General features: G+C 40.9%; 1 protein-coding gene across 1 annotated transcript; it reads left to right on the top strand.

Moving 5' to 3' along the window:
• Positions 1 to 643: 643 nt before the first annotated feature.
• LOC106571999 (zinc finger and BTB domain-containing protein 43) lies at positions 644 to 8,893 on the top strand. The gene is made up of 2 exons (XM_014145684.3): positions 644 to 733; positions 5,313 to 8,893. Exon 2 carries the CDS (start codon positions 5,332 to 5,334, stop codon positions 6,751 to 6,753), a length of 1,422 nt encoding a protein of 473 aa, XP_014001159.1. The 5' UTR covers positions 644 to 733; positions 5,313 to 5,331; the 3' UTR covers positions 6,754 to 8,893.
• The last annotated feature ends 15,656 nt before the right edge of the window (positions 8,894 to 24,549 follow it).

The following is a 24,549-nucleotide window of genomic DNA, read 5'->3' on the forward strand; positions in this document are numbered from 1 at the left end:
GCCTGTTTTGGGAAAGATCTCAAACTGAGAAACCATCGTCTGAAAGCTCTCTCAGGTTAGCCTGTACTGCCACCAAGTGTTGTTCACACGTAATTTCATAAATATCCCCCCCCAAAAAAAATTCATGGAAAGACTTATGATTGTGGTTTCAAGAATACACAAATATATCCACAAGGAAAAGCATGCACAGGATATCAAAGTCGTATGCTTAGTATTTTCATTGGTTTAGAACCAGCACATATACACCCAACGTTTCCAATAGGTATTTTTCAAAGATGTTCTGCAAAATAACTTTTTCCTTTCCTTGTCTTTTTCTGTCAAATATCAGCTCATCGTCTCACTACATTGCACATCAGAGAGTATTTAATTTGTGTTTTGATAGGATGAGATTAAGTCAAATATATAATTTAAAAGACATATTATTTGAACTTTAAGAATTTAGAAGAAAAAAACAAAAACAGTGTTGTATGCCAACATTATGTATGAATCTACAGAAGTAAGAATCTGTCCGATTAACCTACAACATTTTAGAAAGCCCCCCTCCAGCCATGATTTGAACTCATTTGGCAACCCAGACAGTGAGGGCGGGCCGGGGGCGTGTTTGTTTACATTGCTCATCATGCGCCATGCGATTCTCGGTGACGTGATGACGTGGGCTGAAAGAAATCCAGTGGAACTCGGAAGAGAAAGCGACTGTTCTATTCTAAATCAAGAGATAGAAATGAAATCGAAGGTGAGACAACTCTATTTTTCATGCACCTACAATACCGACATATTGACGTATGGCCAGTCATTCTTGAAAACCTAGAAATTCATCATAATCGTGTAGGATTTGATGTATTCAGTGCATGCTACTTGGTTAGCGCCGTAGGCTAGCCTAGCTAGCCAGCTTCTGCAACATGATTTTTTTCAGGATCGTGTGAATCACAAGGAAAATGGAAATGTGACACTTGCACGTAGTGTTCGGTATGCAAATAGGTGGGCACGTAACAGTTTGCCGATGTTGAAATCAAAAGCTATATAGCTTAACCTACGTTTTTACCTAATTGAGTTTTCAATTGTATTTGGTTGGTCACAGCTTCTATCATTGAGTACCATTATTGAGTGCACACCCCACTTATGTAAATGATAATGGCCATCTTTAGCAAGTTGGAGCTGCACCGTGTGGTCTCCTTTGATGAATATGATTGTGGAATATGTCGCTACCTTCTTATAAGTTGGCATGGATAGTTAATCACAAATGTTGTGTTTTTTTTTAATCACATCTCCTAGCTAAGTGGGAGTGAACGTTTACTAGTATTATGTTATTTAACCTGTAGATCGGTAGGACTGGGGTCTTTTTTTCAATAACCTGTAGGGAACACAATATATTGTCTCTACTTGGCTTGTAGGCTTGGTTTCTTAACTTATGGGTGGCACAAATTGCGATATGGGGGAAAGGAATAGGCAGGGTGAAAATGTTAAAACTGCAGTATTTAATATACTTTAAAAAAGTGTAGTGTTTTTGCAAACATTATTGTAGTATTTATTAAAGTACTTTTTTGAGGATAATATTATACTATTTACTATAGTATTATACAGTATACTACAACATTCTATAGTAGGTACTACACATGATCAATGGATATTACAGTCTGTAGTATAGTATTCTACAGTATACACTATAATTCTATAGTAAGTACTGTAGTCTTTTTTTTAAATGTGGGTACATGTACATATCTACCTCAATACTCCAGTATCCCTGCACATTGTACATGTGGTACTGGCACTGGTCATGTATATAGCTTCCTCTGTGGTACTGGCACTGACTCTGTATATAGTTGACCCTATATGTAGCTGGTCTTGTATATTGCTGACCCTGTATATATCTTCCTCTCTTATTTATTGTGGTTTTTTTTCTCCTATTTTCTTATTAGTTCTACTTGTTTGTATTGAATACTGCATTGTTGGGTAGGGCTTGTAAGTTAAGTATTTTCGCTGTATAAGTGGATGTGTCAAATAAAACGTGATCTTAAACAATACAGGAAATACATCTACAACACACGTAGTTAACTTCAACACAATTAAAAGGATAGTTCATGCAAAATCTATATTTTGGTCAAATTACCTTTACCTTGAGTTGTGTCTGAAGGCCCATGGTGACAGAATCCACAATAATCCATTATTTACTTCTGGCTAACAGCCTGGAGTTAGCATATTAGCATGATCAGTTTTCCATGAGTGGAAACAGCCAAACCGATGTTATCAAAGCTGGAGCTACCAGTTTGTACACCAGATATGTGATAACTATGTTGCCATGATGGCCGTTACAGGGAATCCCTATATAAAATGACGCCATAGATTGTTCAACTAACCTGTTCTTGGCAAAACTTTCTTTGTTCTCGATTCAGGGGAAAAAGTATGTTCGAAATGCCCGTGTCCAGTTGCAGGTGGTTCTACAAAAACCCAACGAAAACTCAGAAAGATATAAAATCCACATTTTGCACCAAGTGAGGAGTTCCCTCGTCATTTAAGGTGCCAGGCATCTTGCATTTCCCAACGTCTTTGCAGAAACTAGTTGATTCTATGTGACGCGGCCACATGTAGAAGCGTCACACAGTGCTACCAAAACAAAGATCTACACACATTCAAGAGGCATTTCTCACTTGGTGTAAAACATGGATTTAATATCTTTCAGCGTTTTCACTGGCATTTGTAGAAACACCTGCAACTGGACACTGACATTTCTAAGATACTTTTTTCACTGAATCAAGAACAAAGAAAGTTTTGCCAGGAACAGGTTAGTTATCACGTACATCTAGCGGAAAAAAAAATAACAACAGTCTCACGGCAAAGAAAACGGGGACAGGTTCTTTGGAAGTATTGACATACAGGAAGCTGTGGCTTGCAGTGCAGCTTTGATAACATCAGTTTGGCTGTTTCCACTCATACGCTGTAGCCAGAAGTAAATAATGGATTATTGTGGATTCTGTCACCATGGGCATTCAGACACAACTCAAGGTAAGGCATTCAGACCCACATATAGATTTTGCATGAACTATTGTGGTGGCTAATTTCTGCATTACCAAATGAGGAGAGTTACAAACACACCAGTCCGAATTAACTACGTCTTTAATAATTAAGATACTTTTGCAAAAGCACTTGACCTTCAATGATGCCATTGAAAAGTGATTACACAAAAGTACAAAGATCTTTTATACCCAAGAACCACCCCTTCAACGTACATGACGAACCACAGCTCTTAGGAACAGTTCACAAAGGGACCTTATACTTTAGAAAGGAGTATCCACAGCCAGAAAGCATTCGCTATAAATTATCGTACAGTTTGGTCCCTGGTACTTCATAGAACAAAAACACAATTTCATCCAATGGCATATATCAATTGTCAACTCTAGATACTCCCATCTCAAATAAACCCCCTCTTGACCCCACTCCTGGACAAGCTCACTGAGGGGAGTGACTTGCGCACAGACATTGTGGAGACAAATAATTGGTTCCTTATGAATCACGCCATCCCTTCACATGGTTTAAGAATAGGTAAAGACACATTGACATATGAAGACAATGTTTCATTCTAAAACATCTTAATTATCTATGTTACCAAACTAATTCTGATTCATCCGCCACACTATCATTTCTAATAACCTATTCATGTTCTATTTGTTCTAATCTACACTGACTGTACAAAACATTAAGAACACCTGCTCTTTCCATGACATAGACTGACCAGGTGAAAGCTATAATCCCTTATTGTTAAATCCACTTCAGTCGGTGTAGATGAAGGGGAGGAGACAGGTTAAATAAGGATTTTTAAGCCTTGAGACAATTGAGACAATGATTGTGTATGTGTGCCATTCAGAGAGCGAATAGGCAAGACAACATATTTAAGTGCCTTTGAACAGGGTATGGTAGTAGATGCCAGGCGCACGGTTTGTGTCAAGAACTGCAACGTTGCAGGGTTTTTCACACTCAACAGTTTCCCGTGTGTATCAAGAATGATCCACCACCCAAACAGCATCCAGCCAACTTGATACAACTGTGGGAAGCATTGGAGTCAACATGGGTCAGCATCCCTGTGGAACGCTTTCAACACCTTGTAGAATCCGTTCCCCAACGAATTGAGTGTCCTGAGGGCAAAAGGGGGGAGGTGCAACTCAATATTAGGAAGTTGGGCCTAATGTTTGGTATACTCAGTGTAAATAAACTCTCTGATAGAGTTCAATGTGTCAAATCGGATGGCCTGTTGTCTGGGCCTCTGGCAGTCTCTATGAGGGTGCCACAGGGTTCAATTCTTGGGCCAACTCTTTTCTCTGTATTCATCAATGATGTCGCTCTTGCTGCTGGTGATTCTCTGATCCACCTCTACGCAGACGATACCATTCTGTATACTTCTGGCCCTTCTTTGGACACTGTGTTAACAACCCTCCAGACGAGCTTCAATGCCATACAACTCTCCTTCCGTGGCCTCCAACTGCTCTTAAATACAAGTAAAACTAAATGCATGCTCTTCAACCGATCGCTGCCCGCACCTACCCGCCCGTCCAGCATCACTACTCTGGACAGTTCTGACTTAGAATATGTGGACAACTACAAAAACCTAGGTGTCTGGTTAGACTGTAAACTCTCCTTCCAGACTCACATCAAACATCTCCAATCCAAAGTTAAATCTAGAATCGGGTTCCTATTTCGTAACAAAGCCTCCTTCACTCATGCATGCCTCTCCTTCCAGTTCTCTGCTGCCAATGATTGGAACGAACTACAAAAATCTCTAAAACTGGAAACACTTATCTCCCTCACTAGCTTTAATCACCAGCTGTCAGAGCAGCTCACAGATCACTGCACCTGTACATAGCCCATCTATAATTTAGCCCAAACAACTACCTCTTCCCCTACTGTAGTTATTTATTTATTTTGCTCCTTTGCACCCCATTATTTCTACTTTGCACTTTCTTCCACTACAAATCTACCATTCCAGTGTTTTACTTGCTATATTGTATTTACTTTGCCACCATGGCCTTTTTGCCTTTACCTCCCTTATCTCACCTCATTTGCTCACATTGTATATAGACCTATTTTTCTACTGTATTATTGCCTGTATGTTTGTTTTACTCCATGTGTAACTCTGTGTTGTTGTATGTGTCGAACTGCTTTGCTTTATCTTGGCCAGGTCGCAATTGTAAATGAGAACTTGTTCTCAACTTGCCTACCTGGTTAAATAAAGGTGAAATAAATAAATAAATAAATACAAATCTATAACCCACATAGTTAACATAAACACAATTAATGACCTATTCATGTTCTACATATTCTAGATCTAGACCCCTGGCTGCCATGGAGTCCGAGGGGAATGTGCTCCGGGTGGACTTCCCAAACTTCTCCGGAACCCTGCTGCAGAAGCTCAACCAGCAGCGGCAGAGGGGCCAGCTCTGTGACATCATCGTAGTCATCCAGGGACACCAGTACCGTGCTCACCGGGCCATCTTGGCTGCCAGTTCGCCCTACTTCTGCGACCAAGTGCTCCTTAAAAACAGTGCCCGCTGCGTTTTACCTGACGTCATGCACCCGTGCGTGTTCGAACGTCTCCTCCTCTCTTGCTATACGGGCACCCTGCACCTACCTGCCGGCGAGGTGGTAGCTTTCCTCACGGCAGCTAGCTTCCTCCAGATGTGGCACGTGGTGGACAAATGCACTGAGCTCTTAGAGGTGGTAGGAAGCGGCGCTAGCACATTAGTGCACAAGTCTTCTGGTGGGCTGAGGGACAGGTCTTTCCCTGGGGACAGCAGCTTCCACAGCCCTGGGGACGGCTCCATGGGCCTGGAGGACGGCGGAGGAGGAGGAGCAGTGGAGGGCTTTGCTAAAATGGAGATGGACCAGCTTCTGGAGAACAGCTTCTCCCCACCCACTCTGGAGAACAACAGCACCCAGCCCAGCGGAAGCTGCTCGCCACTGGTCGACCACGACGGCTCAGGTAGCGAGGTCGCCAGCCAGGATGGGGATGTTGAGGAAGGTGGCGAGGGGGACTACCAGTACTCCAGACCGGCCTATGTCCCACCCAGCATCATGGGCCACAGGAAATGGGTCCACGTAAAGTCGGAAAGGCGCGCAGATTGCAGGGGCGACGGGGCCCTCTTTAGCGGGGACCCTGCAGTCACTGACCCTGAGCAGCTGAAACTTACCCACTCCCAGGCCTCGGCCAGCAGGAGCTCTCTGGACCACAGCATTGATGAGAAACCGGTGGCTCAGCTGGAGGAGAGCCTGGAGGAGGACCCTCTTGACTTCTACGGTACCTCCATAGAGGGCTTCTCCACCGACAAGGCCGACGGTACACCGCTTGGACTGAAAGATGACCTGTTAGAAGGGGCAACCGGGGTTGAGGAGAGTGGTGGTGGGGGAGAAGGAACCCCTGGTGGCCTCCAGGAAGAGACCTCCCACTCGGGCTTCGCCTCAGTAGTCTACAAGCTGTACCCCTGCCAGTGTGGCAAGAGCTTCACCCACAAGAGCCAGCGGGACCGGCACATGAGCATGCACCTGGGCTTGCGGCCGTACGGCTGCGCCGTGTGTGGCAAAAGTTTCAAGATGAAGCACCACCTGGTCGGCCACATGAAGATTCACACGGGCGTCAAGCCCTACGAGTGCAGCCTGTGCGCCAAACGCTTCATGTGGCGGGACAGCTTCAACCGTCACACGTCCTCTTGCACCAGGGTCCATCAGGCCCGGTGCGCCGTCAACGAGCAGGCCGCCCAGATCTGCTGATACCAGATGTTATTTCAAAACCACCATTCACCTCGTCTCTCCCCCCCCCCCACCACTATCCCATATCAGTTTCACTGAACAGGCTGCTCAGATGTGCCTGTCCGGGATCAGATTAAGACAGTGCTGCTTGGATGACCACCTTCCAATCAGTTTAACTGGATTTAGAATTATATATCTGAGCAGCGGCCTGAGCCACCGACGCATCACATATAACTGATCCAAGATCAGAATCCTGGAAAGCTTTGTAGTCTAGTCAGATCTGCTTGTGTGGAATCAGAACCTTAGGTCTTGCGGTGTGTGGACTGCTATACAGTGCATTCTGAAAGTATTCAGACCTCTTGACTTTTTCCTAATTTTGTTACGTTTCAGCCTTATTCTAAAGTGTATTAAATCTTTTTTTTTCCTCCTCAATCTACACACAAGATCCCATAATGACAAAGCAAAAACATTTATTAAAAATAAAAAAGGTAAATATCATATTTACATAAGTATTCAGACCCTTTACTCAGTACTTTGTTGAAACATCTTTGGCAGCGATTACAGCCTCAAGTCTTCTTGGGTATGATGCTACAAGCTTGGCACACCTGTGTTTGGGGAGTTTCTTCCCATTCTTCTCTGCAGATCCTCTCAAACTCTGCACAGCTATTTTCAGGTTTCTTCAAAGATGTTCGATCGGGTTCAAGTTGGGGCTCTGGCTGGGCCACTCAAGGACATTCAAGAACTTGTCCCGAAGCCACTCCTGCGCTGTCTTGGCTGTGTGCTTAGGGTCGTTGTCCTGTTGGAAGGTGAACCTTCGCCCCAGACTGAGGTCCTGAGCGCTCTGCAGAAGGTTTTCATCAAGGATCTCTCTGTACTTTGCTCCGTTCATCATTCCCTCAATCCTGACTAGTCTCCCAGTCCCTGGCGCTGAAAAACATCTCCACAGCATGATGCTGCCACCACCATGCTTCACCGTAGAAATGGTGCCAGCTTTCCTCATGACTTGGCATTCATGCCAAAGAGTTCAATCTTGGTTTCATCAGACCAGAGAATCTTGTTTCTCATGGTTGAGAGTCCTATAGGTGCCTTTTGGCAAACTCCAAGTGGGCTGCCATGTGCCTTTTACTGAGGAGTGGCTTCCGTCTGGCCACTCTACCATGAAGGCCTGATTGGTGGAGTGCTGCAGAGATGGTTGTCCTTCTGGAAGGTTCTCCCATCTCCACAGAGGAACTCTGGAGCTCTGTCAAAGTGACCATCGGGTTCTTGGTCACCTCCCTGACCAAGGCCCTTCACTCCCGATTGCTCAGTTTGGCCGAGCGGCCAGCCCTAGGTAGAGTCTTGGTGGTTCAAAACTTCTTCCATTTAAGAATGATGGAGGCCACTGTGTTCTTTGGGACCTTCAATGCTGCAGAATGTTTTTGGTACCCTTCCCCAGATCTGTGCCTCGACAAAATCCTGTCTCGGAGCTCTACGGACAATTCCTTCGACCTCATGGCTTGGTTTTTGCTCTGACATGCACTGTCAACTGTGGGACCTTTATATAGACAGGTGTGTGCCTTTCCAAATCATGTCCAATCAATAGAATTTACCACAGGTGGACTCCAATCAATGATGATCTTTATGGGGGTATTGTGTGTAGATATATAAGGATTTTTAATTTATTTAATCTATTTAGAATAAGACTGTAACGTAACAAAATGTGGAAAAAGTCAAGGGCTCTGAATAATTTCCAGAATGCACTGTAGCTACTTAACAGGAGAGATGTGGAGTGTATGTTAATTGACTTCGGAGCAAGAATGGGTTTGGTCACACATCCAATGTGGTTTCTACGTTACCTCAATGTTCTCACATAGACACAACACATAGCCATTACATTTACTGTTTATAAAAATCATATATGGGCCTTTCTTTTGTTAGCTATGTGGATGAGGATTAAAAAAAATCTTCAGTCCACCTCATTTAGAAAGTGTCCCTTTCCTCAGGTGTCTGGATGTTAGCAGTGCCGTTCATCACATCAGTTAGCCAGCGATTCCCCTGACGAGTCTTCATTTTGAAACCTCACTTGTTGTTTGCCATCCAATGACTTATCATATCTATCACTTCAAAAATAATTGTGTATATATCTTATTTATTCATGGTTTTTTTTGGGGGGGGGGGGGGGGGGGGGAGTGGATCATGTAAATGAGACGATGTATCTTGGACATACTTGTACAGTTGTAGGAAATGATGGTAGGTTACATGATGGTGAGTAGTGTTTGTTTAGGTGTGCCAGTGTACTGAAGTTAGGTCAATAAAACACGAGGCTATGGAATAGTGCTTATGATATTGATTTGTGCATTTATTTGCCATTTTGAACATACTTTAGTTTAAAGGGGCGATCAGTAGTTGAAACAATAACAAAGCGTTCTCTCCGCCCACTGTTTCTGTTAAAAGTTGAGGGATGGGGCTGGAGAAATGTAACCACTCTCAAATTCGTAGACGGAGCTATGGATGCTGGGACTGACCATCCGTGATATCAAAATGATAGTTTTAACCATGGTGTGAGGATATATAGTGTTGGTTTACATTGTTTGCAAACATTGGAGTAAATAAGATTATATTTTGGGTTCTGATGGGGGTACGACAGTTGAACTAAGCTCAGAGGCATTTATAAGTTATATTCTTCAAGTCCAAAAATGGATGTAGCAATTGCAGATTGCCCCTTTTTAATGGGATATACATTTCAATTTTGGAAATGGCATTCTTTGAGGCACTCCAAATATGTACAGTGCCTTCAGAAAGTACTCCTACCTCCTGACTAATTCCACGTTTAGTTGTGAATTCAAAACTGATTATATTTTCTCACCCATCTACACACAACACCCCATAATAACAAAGTGAAAACATGTTTTGTGACATTTTTGCACATTTATTGCAAATGAAATACAGAAATATCTCATTTACATAAGTCAATACTTTGTAGAAGCACCTTTGGCAGCGATTACAGCTGTGAGTCTTTCTGGGTTAAGTTTCTCAGAGCTGTTCACACCTGGATTCTGCAACATTTGCCCATTATTCTAATTAAAAATTCTTCAAGCTCAGTCAAATTGGTTGTTGATCATTGCTTGACAACCATTTTCAGGTCTTGCTATAGATTTTCAAGTAGATTTAAGTCAAAACTGTATCTCGTCCACTCAGGATCATTCACTCTCTTCTTGGCAAGCAACTCCAGTGTAGATTTGGTCTTGTGTTTTAGGTTATTGTCCTGATGGAAGATGACTTCATCTCCCAATGTCTGGCGGAAAGCAGACAACCAGGTTTTCCTCTAGGATGTTGCCTGTGCTTAGCTCCATTCTGTTTTATTTTTTATCCTGAAAAACTCCCCAGTCCTTAACAATTACAAGCATACCCATAACATGATACAACCAACACTGTGCTTGAAAATATGGAGTGGTACTCAGTAATGTGTTGTATTGGATTTTCCCCAAACATAACACTTTGTATTCAGGACAAAAAGTTAATTGCTTTACCATATTTTTTTGCAGTATTACTTTAGTGCCTTGTTGCAAACAGGATGCATATTTTGGAATATTTTTATTCTGTACAGGCTTCCTTCTTTTCCACCTGTCAATTAGGTTAGTATTGTGGAGAAATTACAACGTTGTTGATCCATCCTCAGTTTTCACAGCCATTAAACTCTGTAATTGTTTTAAAGTCACCATTGGTCTTATGGTGAAATCCCTGAGTGGTTTCCTTCCTCTACGGCAACTGAGTTAGGAAGGACGCCTGTATCTTTGTAGTGACTGGGTGTATTGATACACCATCCAAAGTGTAATTAACTTCACCATGCTCAAATGGATATTCAATGTCTGCTTTTTACATTTTTACCCATCTACCAATAGGTGCCCTTCTTTGTGAGGCATTGGAAAACCTCCCTGTTTTTTGTGGTTGAATCTGTGTTTGAAATTCACTGCTCGACTGAGTGACCTTACAAATAATTGTATTTGTGGGGTACAGAGATGAGATGGTCATTTAAAAAAATCATCAATTTATTATGTGACTTGTTAAGCCAATTTTTACTCCTAAACAAAATTCAGGCTGTAACACAACAAAATGTGGGAAAAGTCAAGGTGTGTGAATACTTTCTGAAGGCACTGTATATATGTGTGTGTGTGTGTGTGTGTGTGTGTGTGTGTGTGTGTGTGTGTGTGTGTGTGTGTGTGTGTGTGTATGAGGCACTCAAACCTAGTTTGAACTAGAGCATGACTTTCTATTGACTTTTTGCCAGTAGGCTACCTGTTAGCTAGCCTACATGTTTGTACAGTCAGCCACATAAAGATTGTGTGTAACATAATACAAGAAAGCTAGTATACCTCATTTTAAATGATGCCTGGCATAAGTCATAAGACTTTCGCGTTTCAAGTCTGCTGTTTTATGCTCGCTAGGTTTGTGATTTCAATTCAAACAGAATTTGCCTGATGTTTTTATTTCCAAACAGCAATTTATATATTTAACCGGAAACCTCAATGACATATAGTACCAGACAAAAGTTTGCACACACCTACTCATTCAAGGGTTTTTCTTTATTTTTATTTTTATTTTTTTTAAACTATTTTCTACATTGTAAACTATGAAATAACACATATGGAATCATGTAGTAACCAAAAAGTGTTTAAACAAATCAAAATATATTTGAGATTAGTAGCCACCCTTTGCCTTGATGACAGCTTTGCACACTCTTGGCATTCTCTCAACCAGCTTCATGAGGTAGTCACCTGGAATGCATTTCATTTAACAGGTGTGCCTTGTTAAAAGTTAATTTGTGGAATTTATTTCCTTAATGTGGTTGAGCCAATCAGTTGTGTTGTGACAAGGTAGGGATGGTGTCCAGAAGATATCCCTAATTGGTAAAAGACCAAGTCCATATTATGGCAAGAACAGCTCAAATAAGCAAAGAGAAAAGACAGACCATCTTTACTTTAAGACATGAAGGTCAGTCAATATGGAAAATTTCAACCACTTTGAAAGTTTCTTCAAAATGCAGTCACAAAAACCATCAAGCGCTATGATGAAAGTGGCTCGCATGAGGACCGCCACAGGAATGGAAGACCCACGGTTACCTCTGCTGCAGAGGATAAGTTCATTAGAGTTACCAGCCTCAGAAATTGCAGAGTTCAAGTAACAGACACATCTCAACATCAACTGTTCAGAGGAGACTGTGTGAATCAGGCCTTCATGGTTGAATTGCTGCAAAGAAACACTACTAAAGGACACCAATAAGAAAAAGAGACTTGCTTGGGCCAAGAAACACAAGCAATGGACATTAGACCGGTGGAAATGTGTCCTTTGGTCTGATGAGTCCAAATTTGAGATTGTTGGTTCCAACCGCTGTGTCTTTGTGAGACGCAGAGTAGGTGAACCGATGATCTCTGCATGTGTGGTTCCCACCGTGAAGCATGGAGGAGGAGGTGTGATGGTGTTGGGGTGCTTTGCTGGTGACACTGATCCTGATAAAATACCAAATACCTGTCAGTGATTTATTTAGAATTCAGTGCACACTTAACCAGCATGGCTACCACAGAACTCTGCAGCGATACACCATCCCATCTGGTTTGTGCTTAGTGGGACTATCATTTGTTTTTCAACAGGACAATGACCCAAAACACACCTCTGGGTTGTGTAAGGGCTATTTGATCAAGAAGGAGAGTGATGGAGTGCTGCATCAGATGACCTGGCCTTCACAATCACCTGACCTCAACCCAGTTGAGATGGTTTGGGATGTGTTGGACCGCAGGATGAAGGAAAAGCAGGTTTGGGATGTGTTGGACCGCAGGATGAAGGAAAAGCAGCTAATGAGTGCTCAGCATAAAATATATTTTGATTTGTTGAACACTTTTTTTTGTTGGTTACTATATGATTCCATATGTGCTATTTCATAGTTTTGATGTCTTTACTATTATTATACAATGTAGAAAAAAGTTTTAAAAAATTAAATAAAGAAAAACCCTTGAATAAGTAGGTGTGTCCAAACTTTTGACTGGTACTGTATACTAAAATCTCAGCATATTTATCATCAAGTGTTTAACTATATTTTTGGGACATAGGTATAAATAAATGTACGATGACTGTACCGTAGTTTGTAGTTACACAAAATCTGCTAATCAACATATTAAATATAGTTTATATGGTTTCTTACTACTGATATACTAATGATTGCTTTTAGATCATTTATGACTGTTTTGACATTGTTGATATATTGTTACTTATAACTTAATTGTTGAATGAGTGTGGGTTTCCGATTTAAGATGATCCTTGAAGAATGGTGAAATTCTAAAAATAATTGTACAAAAATGTAATATTGGTACTTATACCACACCAAGGAATTTGTCACAATCTGTCCACCAATAACTTTTGTGGTTTTAGGTTAAAACGTTATTTATGCTTCACGTCATTTTTTGGGGGGACCTGTCAGTTTGCCAGAATTGATTGATCTCTATTTGTACTGCTTTATAATAGGAATGCTTTTGTTAGAAATGTTTTTTAAATGAACCTGGACCAACAAAGGTATTGCAAATGTCTGGAATACGTCATTTCTCATTACTTTGCAGCATTTTTTTATTACTGTTATACAATGGTATTTTTGTATCGGCTGCTAACGATAACAAAATACAATCATTTTAGAGTAACAGTTGTTAGTCTATATCACGTGAAAGCTAACTTTGGTGCATTTAATGTAAAGTCTGAACTATATGTATATGGAATTTGAAACTATGCTATTTGCTTACGTTTGACTTTTATCAGAAGTTCTGTAGGTTTTGGGGTCATCAGGGGATATCGAATTATCAATTGAAAATGAATATCTTAGAATTATGTATCGTTAATGAAAGTGGACAGTAAGATTCTGCGCTAGTTGCTACTTTCGTTAAGATGTAAAGTCAGGTTCAAATATTGACACCCTTGGTAAAGATGGGCAAAAATAAAACAAATTCTGAGCTATATTGTATGCTAAAAAAAAAAGTGCTCAGAGATAGAGATTTTTTTTACCTTTTATTTAACTCGGCAAGTCAGTTAAGAACAAATTCTTATTTACAATGACAGCCTACCGAGGAACAGTGGGTTGTTCAGGGGCTGAACGACACATTGGTACCTTGTCAGGTCGGGGATTCGATCCAGCAACCTTTCGGTTCCTAGTCCAACGCTCTAACCACTAGGCTACCTGCCGTTTAACAAGTAATACTTTTTTCTCAAAAATATAGAACACGGTACTGAGCCTTTTTCTAAAAATGTCTTATGAGTTGCAGAACATATTGGGAGTGATCTCAACATAGAATCTTTCCAGATCCTTGATATCCTTTAGTCTGTACTTATGGACTGTCCTCTTCAATTGAAACCACAGATTTACAATGGGGTTCAAGTTTGGCGACCAAAGATGGCCATTGCAAAATGTTGCTTTTTATGGTCAATTAACAATTTCTTGATGCTTTGGGTTATTGTCTTGCTGGTAGACCCACTTGCGGCCAAGTTTCTGCCTCCTGGCAAAGCGAACCAGGTTACTGGAAAAATGAAAATCCAACTCTTCATTTTGACGATAAAAAAACATAAGGATTGGACAATAGTACCAATTGGGTTTGTTTGGGATGCTTCCCTATATTAGTGATTTTAAATTAAAACTACCTCACTGAAATTAGCATATTTATTTTACTATCTAACGAAAGTTGCTCACAGTTTTCCAGAACCATTTCCTAACCCTTGTTTTGTCACCATTTTGAGATATTTTCTTCTTGTAGAAGAACTTTGTGAATGTTTTGTACAAAAATAAATGTTTTCAACAATAAACGTTTTTTTCCCCCCCGTGTAACATTTCATTGGTGATTTTTGTTTGGAAGCCTCTACTTCCCAGGTTACGTTGAATTATTCCAGTGGTATTGCATGCGGGCTATTTATTTCTCTTATGCTTTTGTACATTGAACTAGCTACCTACAGTGTGACAGCCTACCACAGGGTGGGGTATTTTGAGACGTTAGAAAATGTCACATTTGTAATAAAGATAATCTAACGTTTTACCTAATGATATATAAGGAGGGCATTTCACAACATGTTTCACAACAGCACACAACAAAACTCCAGAGACATATTGAGCAACCAACTGATACCAATCACGACCACACCCAGAGACTGATGGCGGACTAAGCACTCACACAAAAATGTCAAGACATGAAAGCACCCTAGCCACACGAACTGACCACTGGTGTAAAGAACAACATTCCATGAATATCGCAAGCACCCAGACACGAATTACCAGAAATACACACACTTAGGTGTGTTGGACTCCGAGGACAAAGGACACTGCCAAGGGCCAATGGGAAGTGGACACCACCTGGAGAATGGACCGTCCCTCCACTCATCGACCAGTCAGGAGAGCGGACCTACTAGACTCAACGTCAACACACTGTTATTTCATTGTATAAATTGGATGTATACTATGTTTCGGGGCTCTCTTCTGCTAGTTCCCTATGAGCTAAACGAAGGAGTCCGTGCACGCTTTGCCAAATATCTTTGTCTCATAATAAACTGCCTTACTATAAACTGAATCCACCCGGTCCAACGTCTTGACTTGGTCTCCTTCTCAAATAACTAATCATCAACACATCTTGGCTAGAATCTAAAGCATCACGTAGCAGGGTTGTCGCAATAAAAAGGATTTTCCATTTGGTAACATAATGAAAAAGTGAAGAATCTGAGTCTTGGCATCACTCTGTTACCGTGACCCCATTCCTATTATTACTACTACTACTATGACCGAGGGGTTGACCCACATGACATCATCATCACACCGATCATGTCATCATTGTGACAGTATGGTGCTAAGTTATGTAACAAATCACTAACTAATGTAACAAATCACTAACTAATGTGACAAATCGCTAACTAATGTGACAAATCACTAACTAATGTGACAAATCGCTAACTAACGTGACGAATCACTAACTAATGTAACAAATCACTAACTAATGTAACGGATCACTAACTAATGTAACAAATCACTAACTAATGTAACGGATCACTAACTAATGTAACAAATCACTAACTAACGTGACAAATCACTAACTAACGTGACGAATCACTAAGTAATTTAACGGATCACTAACTAATGTAACGGATCACTAAGTAATGTAACGGATCACTAACTAACGTAACGGATCACTAACTAATGTAACGGATCACTAACTAATGTAACGGATCACTAACTAATGTAACGGATCACTAACTAATGTAATGGATCACTAACTAATGTAACGGATCACTGGATCACTAACTAATGTAACAGATCACTAACTAATGTAACGGATCACTAACCAATGTAACGGATCACTAAGTAATGTAACGGATCACTAACTAACGTAACGGATCACTAACTAATGTAACGGATCACTAAGTAATGTAACGGATCACTAACTAATGTAACGGATCACTAAGTAATGTAACGGATCACTAACTAATGTAACGGATCACTAAGTAATGTAACGGATCACTAAGTAATGTAACGGATCACTAAGTAATGTAACGGATCACTAACTAATGTAACGGATCACTAAGTAATGTAACGGATCACTAACTAACGTAACGGATCACTAACTAATGTAACGGATCACTAACCAATGTAACGGATCACTAAGTAATGTAACGGATCACTAACTAACGTAACGGATCACTAACTAATGTAACGGATCACTAAGTAATGTAACGGATCACTAACTAATGTAACGGATCACTAAGTAATGTAACGGATCACTCTCTTTCACTTCTCAAATCACTGTGTGCTGAGTTTCAGGTTCCATATATTGACCTACTAGAAGAAGCCACGTACCTTTACGTCCTCAAGGACTGCTCTGAATCAGGGACTCAAGGGCAGAATCGCCAGAATACATTTTTGCCCTTTAGATCACAATGAATAAGACGAACTGGACCTGATCCAAGATCAGCACTCCTACTCTGAGATACTTAATACATACAGTACCGATCAAAAGTTTGGACACACCTACTCATTCAAGGGTTTTTCTTTGTTTTTACCATTTTCTATATTGTAGAATAATAGTGAGACATCAAAACTATGAAATAACACATATGGAATCATGTAGTAACCAAAAAATTGTTAAACATATCAAAATATATTTTATAGTTGAGATTCTTCAAAGTAGCCGTCCTTTGCTTTGATGACAGCTTTGCACAGTTTTGGCATTCTCTCAACCAGCTTCACCTGTAATGCATTTCCAACAGTTTTGAAGGAGTTCCCACATATGCTGAACACTTGTTGGCTGCTTTTCCTTCCCCCTGCGATCCAACTCATCCCAAACCTGCTTTTCCTTCATCCTGCGGTCCAACTCATCCCAAACCATCTCGACTGGGTTGAGGTCAGGTGATTGTGAAGGCCAGGTCATCTGATGCAGCACTCCATCACTCTCCTGCTCTGTCAAATAGCCCTTACACAGCCTGGAGGTGTGTTGGGTAATTGTCATGTTGAAAAACAAATTATAGTCCCACTAAGCGCAAACCAGATGGGATGGCGCATTGCTGCAGAATGCTGTGAGAGCCATGCTGGTTAAGTGTGCCTTGAATTCTAAATAAATCATTGTCAGTGTCACCAGCAAAGCACCCCCACACATCACACCTCCTCCTCCATGCTTCACGGTGGGAACCACATATGCGGAGATCATCCGTTCATCTACTCTGCGTCTCACAAAGACACGGCGACTGGAACCAAAAATCTCAAATTTGGACTCATCAGACCAAAGGACAGATTTCCTCCAGTCTAATGTCCAATGCTTGTATTTCTTGCCCAATCAAATCTCATCTTCTTATTGGTGTCCTTTAGTAGTGGTTTCTTTGCAGCAATTCAACCATGAAGGACTGATTCACGCAGTCTCCTCTGAACAGTTGATGTTGAGATGTGTCTGTTACTTGAACTCTGTGAAGCATTTATTTGGGCTGCAATTTCTGAGGCTGGTAACTCTAATGAACTTATAGTGCTTGATGGTTTCTGTGACTGCACTTGAATAAACTTTTTAAGTTCTTGAAATGTTCCATATTGACTGACCTTCATGTCTTAAAGTAATGATGGACTGTTGTTTCTCTTTGCTTATTTGAGCTGTTCTTGCCATAATATTGACTTGGTCTTTTACCAAAAAGGGCTATCTTCTGTATACCCCCCTACATTGTCACACCACAATTGATTGGCTCAAATGCATTAAGAAGGAAAGAAATTCCACAAAGGCACACCTGTTAATTGAAATGCATTCAAAGTGACTACCTCATGAAGCTGGTTGAGAGAATGCCAAGAATGTGCAAAGCTGTCATCAAGGCAAAGGGTGGCTACTTTGAAGAATCTCAAATCCATTTTGATTTGTTTTAACACATTTTGGTTCTTACATGATTCCATATGTGTTATTTCATAGTTTGGATGTCTTCACTATTATTCTACAATGTAGAAAAACCCTTGAGTGAGTAGGTGTGTCCAAACGTTTGACTAGTACTGTATGTCCCCTGGCCATTGTGCCCATCTCCAGCTCTTTGTGTGTATGTCTCTTCATTGCAGTGCATCCAAAACCAGCCGGATCCTGTTTATATTTGAGTTAGCCTAATTTACATAGCATTTAAATCCCAACTAGAGGATCATGGGTAAAGCATGGTAGAGAAGGGTAGAAGGCTGAACAGAAGATTCCCGCATTTTACCAGCAGAGGGCACAACTAGTCCAATGCATGGTAGGCTATGGTTTGACACGGGCTTCAAAGCAGTAAAGGTTTCTACATATTTATCCAACTGTCTGTGACCGATTTTCTGTATGTTGAATCGGGACCAACTACAAACAGCAATGTCCAGCAGCCAACAGCTAAGACTATCCGTAGACATTTCTCAGGTCCAGTCCAGATGGGGGAGGCTGTCGTTAGATAGATGTGTAGAAGTCTTAATCCTGATTGGATGTGCTGTAGGCCTTGGCCCTTGTCCAATTCGATCAAGGTTAACTGCCTTGTTCAGAGGCAGAATGACAGATTTTTACCTTGTCAGCTTGGGGATTCGATCTAGCAACTTTCGGTTACTGGTCCAACGGCAGGTAGAAATGTGGACTTTACCGGAATGCTAACGGAAGTACCATAGTTATGCTGCTAATACACAAGACGCTAACGGAAGTACCATAATTATGCTGCTAATACACAAGATGCTAACGGAAGTACCATAGTTATGCTGCTAATACACAAAACGCTAACGGAAGTACCATAGTTATGCTGCTAATACACAAGACGCTAACGGAAGTAACATAGTTATGCTGCTAATACACAAGAGTAGTGATAGCTTGTGGACAGCGGCTTGTAATAATCAGTCAAGGTAATTGGTCAACAAAATGTCTAACATTGAGATGGTTATCTTCTATGGTCAACATGTTAAAGACACAAAGTATTTGTTATAATTATAATCAGAAGATACATCAGGATTTTGGATAATGTAAAAGCAATAAATATTATTGGTACCATAGAGATGAAATAAATGTCCTTTGATGAGGACATTGTCATTATCATCACTTACAAAAGTCCACTAATTATTACCTCTAAATGACCATACCTTGGTTGAAATACATGCCTATTTAACTGGGTTCTAATACATGCATATTTAACTGGGTTCTAATACATGCCTATTTAACTGGGTTCTAATACATGCATATTTAACTGGGTTCTAATACATGCCTATTTAACTGGGTTCTAATACATGCATATTAGACTGGGTTCTAGTACATGCCTATTTAACTGGGTTCTAATACATGCATATTTAACTGGGTTCTAATACATGCCTATTTAACTGGGTTCTAATACATGCATATTTAACTGGGTTCTAATACATGCCTATTTAACTGGGTTCTAATACATGCCTATTTAACTGGGTTCTAATACATGCCTATTTAACTGGGTTCTAATACATGCCTATTTCATTGGGTTCAAATACATTAATATTTCATTGGGTTCTAATACATTAATTTTTAACTGGGTTCTAATGCATTCGTATTTAACTGGGTTCTAATACAGTACATGCGTATTTAAATATTTCTCAAATACATCTCAAATACCCCTAGGACCAAACAGACCTAGATTCAAATACATCTCAAATACCCCAAGGACCAAACAGACCTGAGTTCAAATACCCCTTGGACCAAACAGACCTAGATTCAAATATATCTCAAATACCCCTAGGACCAAACAGACCTGGGTTCAAATACATCTCAAATACCCCAAGGACCAAACAGACCTGGGTTCAAATACCCCTAGGACCAAACAGACCTGGATTCAAATACATCTCAAATACCCCTAGGACCAAACAGACCTAGATTCAAATATATCTCAAATACCCCTAGGACCAAACAGACCTGGGTTCAAATACCCCAAGGACCAAACAGACCTAGATTCAAATACACTGCTCAAAAAAATAAAGGGAACACTTAAACAACACAATGTAACTCCAAGTCAATCACACTTCTGTGAAATCAAACTGTCCACTTAGGAAGCAACACTGATTGACAATAAATTTCACATGCTGTTGTGCAAATGGAATAGACAACAGATGGAAATTATAGGCAATTAGCAAGACACCCCCAATAAAGGAGTGGTTCTACAGGTGGGGACCACAGACCACTTCTCAGTTCCTATGCTTCCTGGCTGATGTTTTGGTCACTTTTGAATGCTGGCGGTGCTTTCACTCTAGTGGTAGAATGAGACGGAGTCTACAACCCACACAAGTGGCTCAGGTAGTGCAGCTCATCCAGGATGGCACATCAATGCGAGCTGTGGCAAGAAGGTTTGCTGTGTCTGTCAGCGTAGTGTCCAGAGCATGGAGGCGCTACCAGGAGACAGGCCAGTACATCAGGAGACGTGGAGGAGGCCGTAGGAGGGCAACAACCCAGCAGCAGGACCGCTACCTCCGCCTTTGTGCAAGGAGGAGCACTGCCAGAGCCCTGCAAAATGACCTCCAGCAGGCCACAAATGTGCATGTGTCTGCTCAAACGGTCAGAAACAGACTCCATGAGGGTGGTATGAGGGCCCGACGTCCACAGGTGGGGGTTGTGCTTACAGCCCAACACCGTGCAGGACGTTTGGCATTTGCCAGAGAACACCAAGATTGGCAAATTCGCCACTGGCGCCCTGTGCTCTTCACAGATGAAAGCAGGTTCACACTGAGCACGTGACAGACGTGACAGAGTCTGGAGACGCCGTGGAGAACGTTCTGCTGCCTGCAACATCCTCCAGCATGACCGGTTTGGCGGTGGGTCAGTCATGGTGTGGGGTGGCATTTCTTTGGGGGGCCGCACAGCCCTCCATGTGCTCGCCAGAGGTAGCCTGACTGCCATTAGGTACCGAGATGAGATCCTCAGACCCCTTGTGAGACCATATGCCGGTGCGGTTGGCCCTGGGTTCCTCCTAATGCAAGACAATGCTAGACCTCATGTGGCTGGAGTGTGTCAGCAGTTCCTGCAAGAGGAAGGCATTGATGCTATGGACTGGCCCGCCCGTTCCCCAGACCTGAATCCAATTGAGCACATCTGGGACATCATGTCTCGCTCCATCCACCAACGCCACGTTGCACCACAGACTGTCCAGGAGTTGGCGGATGCTTTAGTCCAGGTCTGGAAGGAGATCCCTCAGGAGACCATCCGCCACCTCATCAGGAGCATGCCCAGGCGTTGTAGGGAGGTCATACAGGCACGTGGAGGCCACACACACTACTGAGCCTCATTTTGACTTGTTTTAAGGACATTACATCAAAGTTGGATCAGCCTGTAGTGTGGTTTTCCACTTTAATTTTGAGTGTGACTCCAAATCCAGACCTCCATGGGTTGATAAATTGGATTTCCATTGATTATTTTTGTGTAATTTTGTTGTCAGCATATTCAACTATGTAAAGAAAAAAGTATTTAATAAGATTATTTCTTTCATTCAGATCTAGGATGTGTTGTTTAAGTGTTCCCTTTATTTTTTTGAGCAGTATATATCTCAAATACCCCTAGGACCAAAGAGGCCTGGGTACAAATGCATCTCAAATACCCCTAGGACCAAACAGACCCTGGTTCAAATACCCCTAGGACCAAACAGACCTGGGTTCAAATACCCCTAGGACCAAACAGACCTGGGTACAAATACATCTCAAATACCCCAAGGACCAAACAGATCTGGGTTCAAATACCTCTAGGACCAAACAGACTCTCGTTCAAATATCCCTAGGACCAAACAGACCTGGCTGTTTTCAAATACTTATTTCCAAATAAACAATTTGAAATACCCCTAACCAAACAGACCTGGGTACAAATACATCTCAAATACCCCAAGAACCAAACAAACCTGGGTTCAAATACCCCTAGGACCAAACAGACCTGGATTCAAATACATCTCAAATACCCCTAGGACCAAACAGACCTAGATTCAAATATATCTCAAATACCCCTAGGACCAAACAGACCTGGGTTCAAATACCCCAAGGACCAAACAGACCTAGATTCAAATATATCTCAAATACCCCTAGGACCAAACAGACCTAGATTCAAATATATCTCAAATACCCCTAGGACCAAACAGACCTAGATTCAAATATATCTCAAATACCCCTAGGACCAAAGAGGCCTGGGTACAAATGCATCTCAAATACCCCTGGGACCAAACAGACCCTGGCTCAAATACCCCTAGGACCAAACAGACCTGGGTTCAAATACCCCTAGGACCAAACAGACCTGGGTTCAAATACCCCTAGGACCAAACAGACCTAGATTCAAATACCCCTAGGACCAAACAGACCTGGGTTCAAATACCCCTAGGACCAAACAGACCTGGGTACAAATACATGGATGATTTAAATATTATTATTTTTTTTTTTTTCAAATGAATGCCAAGACTTTCTAAGTGTATTTCCAAATACATTCCAATATTCAAATACTTGTATTTTCAAATAAAAAATATCCAAATAGTTACTTCAAATTTTTAAAGTAATTGAAATACCCTAAATAGTATTTCAATGGTTTGTAAATTGCATTATAGAATGTTGGCTAATAGTGACACTGATGGTATGGTCATAGTGTATATGTTAATGCTGTTATTGCAGTAGCCACAGATTTTCAAACTACTTGACTACACAAATGAATTGTCGGATAAGGTTCAATCTCTGTGGCACTGGCGCGTTATCTGAAACGAAGATGATGAAATGACCCGAATGCACCTGCGCATCTTCAGGCTATTTGCATAAGACCCAGTCTGTTAACCTACTGATTGGTTTGTCATTACATGAAGGCGGGGCTTCATGTGGATTCGAACTGCTGATTAGGCAATGCACCTATCCGTATCATTACCGTTCTCCTAGCAGCAGGATACTATGTTGGCAGCGTGATCGCATATTTATTTTCTTAAAAATAAGAGTCCCCCTGCAAAAACCTAATAAACTTTGGGAATATCGTTTTTTTTAGCACTTTAGTGCTGTACAACTGTTTTTCACAGCATTGCAACCACAAAATAATAATAATAATAATAATAATAATAATAATTTGATGTTTACACAAATATGGGTATGTTGAAAGCTATTGTGTAGGCTATATTGAAAGAAATAAACTTTGAAAAAAAATACAAAATACATGTTATTGGAATTACTCAATAGAGTCTGCAAAACTTAAATTGGTGTCTTGTGTATTGTGCTGTGCAATGGGTTTAATATAGAATGTTGGTGACTCGTTACCCCACCCACTCCATTCACTGGAACGCAATACACGGTATATGGGATTCTTATTGGCTTGTAGGGAGAACTTTTCTACCTGTCTCAGCTAAAGTGGGATGGGAAATACTCAGTAGGGTCTCTACTAACCAGATATAGTTAGTTTTGAAGGGGGACAGTGTCGTACATATACAGCAACATAGCTTTAAATGACCTGGTACTATCCATGGTCCTGAAATCAATACACACTCAACTAAAATAAAATAATGACCTGGTACTATCCATGGTCCTGAAATCAATACACACCCAACTCAAATAAAATAATGACCTGGTACTATCCATGGTCCTGAAATCAATACACACTCAACTAAAATAAAATAATGACCAGGTACTATCCATGGTCCTGAAATCAATACACACTCAACTAAAATAAAATAATGACCAGGTACTATCCATGGTCCTGAAATCAATACACACTCAACTAAAATAAAATAATGACCAGGTACTATCCATGGTCCTGAAATCAATACACACTCAACTAAAATAAAATAATGACCAGGTACTATCCATGGTCCTGAAATCAATACACACTCAACTAAAATAAAATAATGACCAGGTACTATCCCTGGTCCTGAAATCAATACACACTCAACTAAAATAAAATAATGACCTGGTACTATCCATGGTCCTGAAATCAATACACACCCAACTAAAATAAAATAATGACCAGGTACTATCCATGGTCCTGAAATCAATACACACTCAACTAAAATAAAATAATGACCAGGTACTATCCATGGTCCTGAAATCAATACACACTCAACTAAAATAAAAATAATGACCAGGTACTATCCATGGTCCTGAAATCAATACACACTCAACTAAAATAAAATAATGTCCAGGTACTATCCATGGTCCTGAAATCAATACACACTCAACTAAAATAAAATAATGACCAGGTACTATCCATGGTCCTGAAATCAATACACACTCAACTAAAATAAAAATAATGACCAGGTACTATCCATGGTCCTGAAATCAATACACACCCAACTAAAATAAAATAATGACCAGGTACTATCCATGGTCCTGAAATCAATACACAC

The sequence above is a fragment of the Salmo salar genome, chromosome 01 (genome assembly GCF_965601325.2).
Source record: "Salmo salar chromosome 01, fSalSal1, whole genome shotgun sequence".
In the NCBI taxonomy this organism is placed as follows: domain Eukaryota; kingdom Metazoa; phylum Chordata; class Actinopteri; order Salmoniformes; family Salmonidae; genus Salmo; species Salmo salar.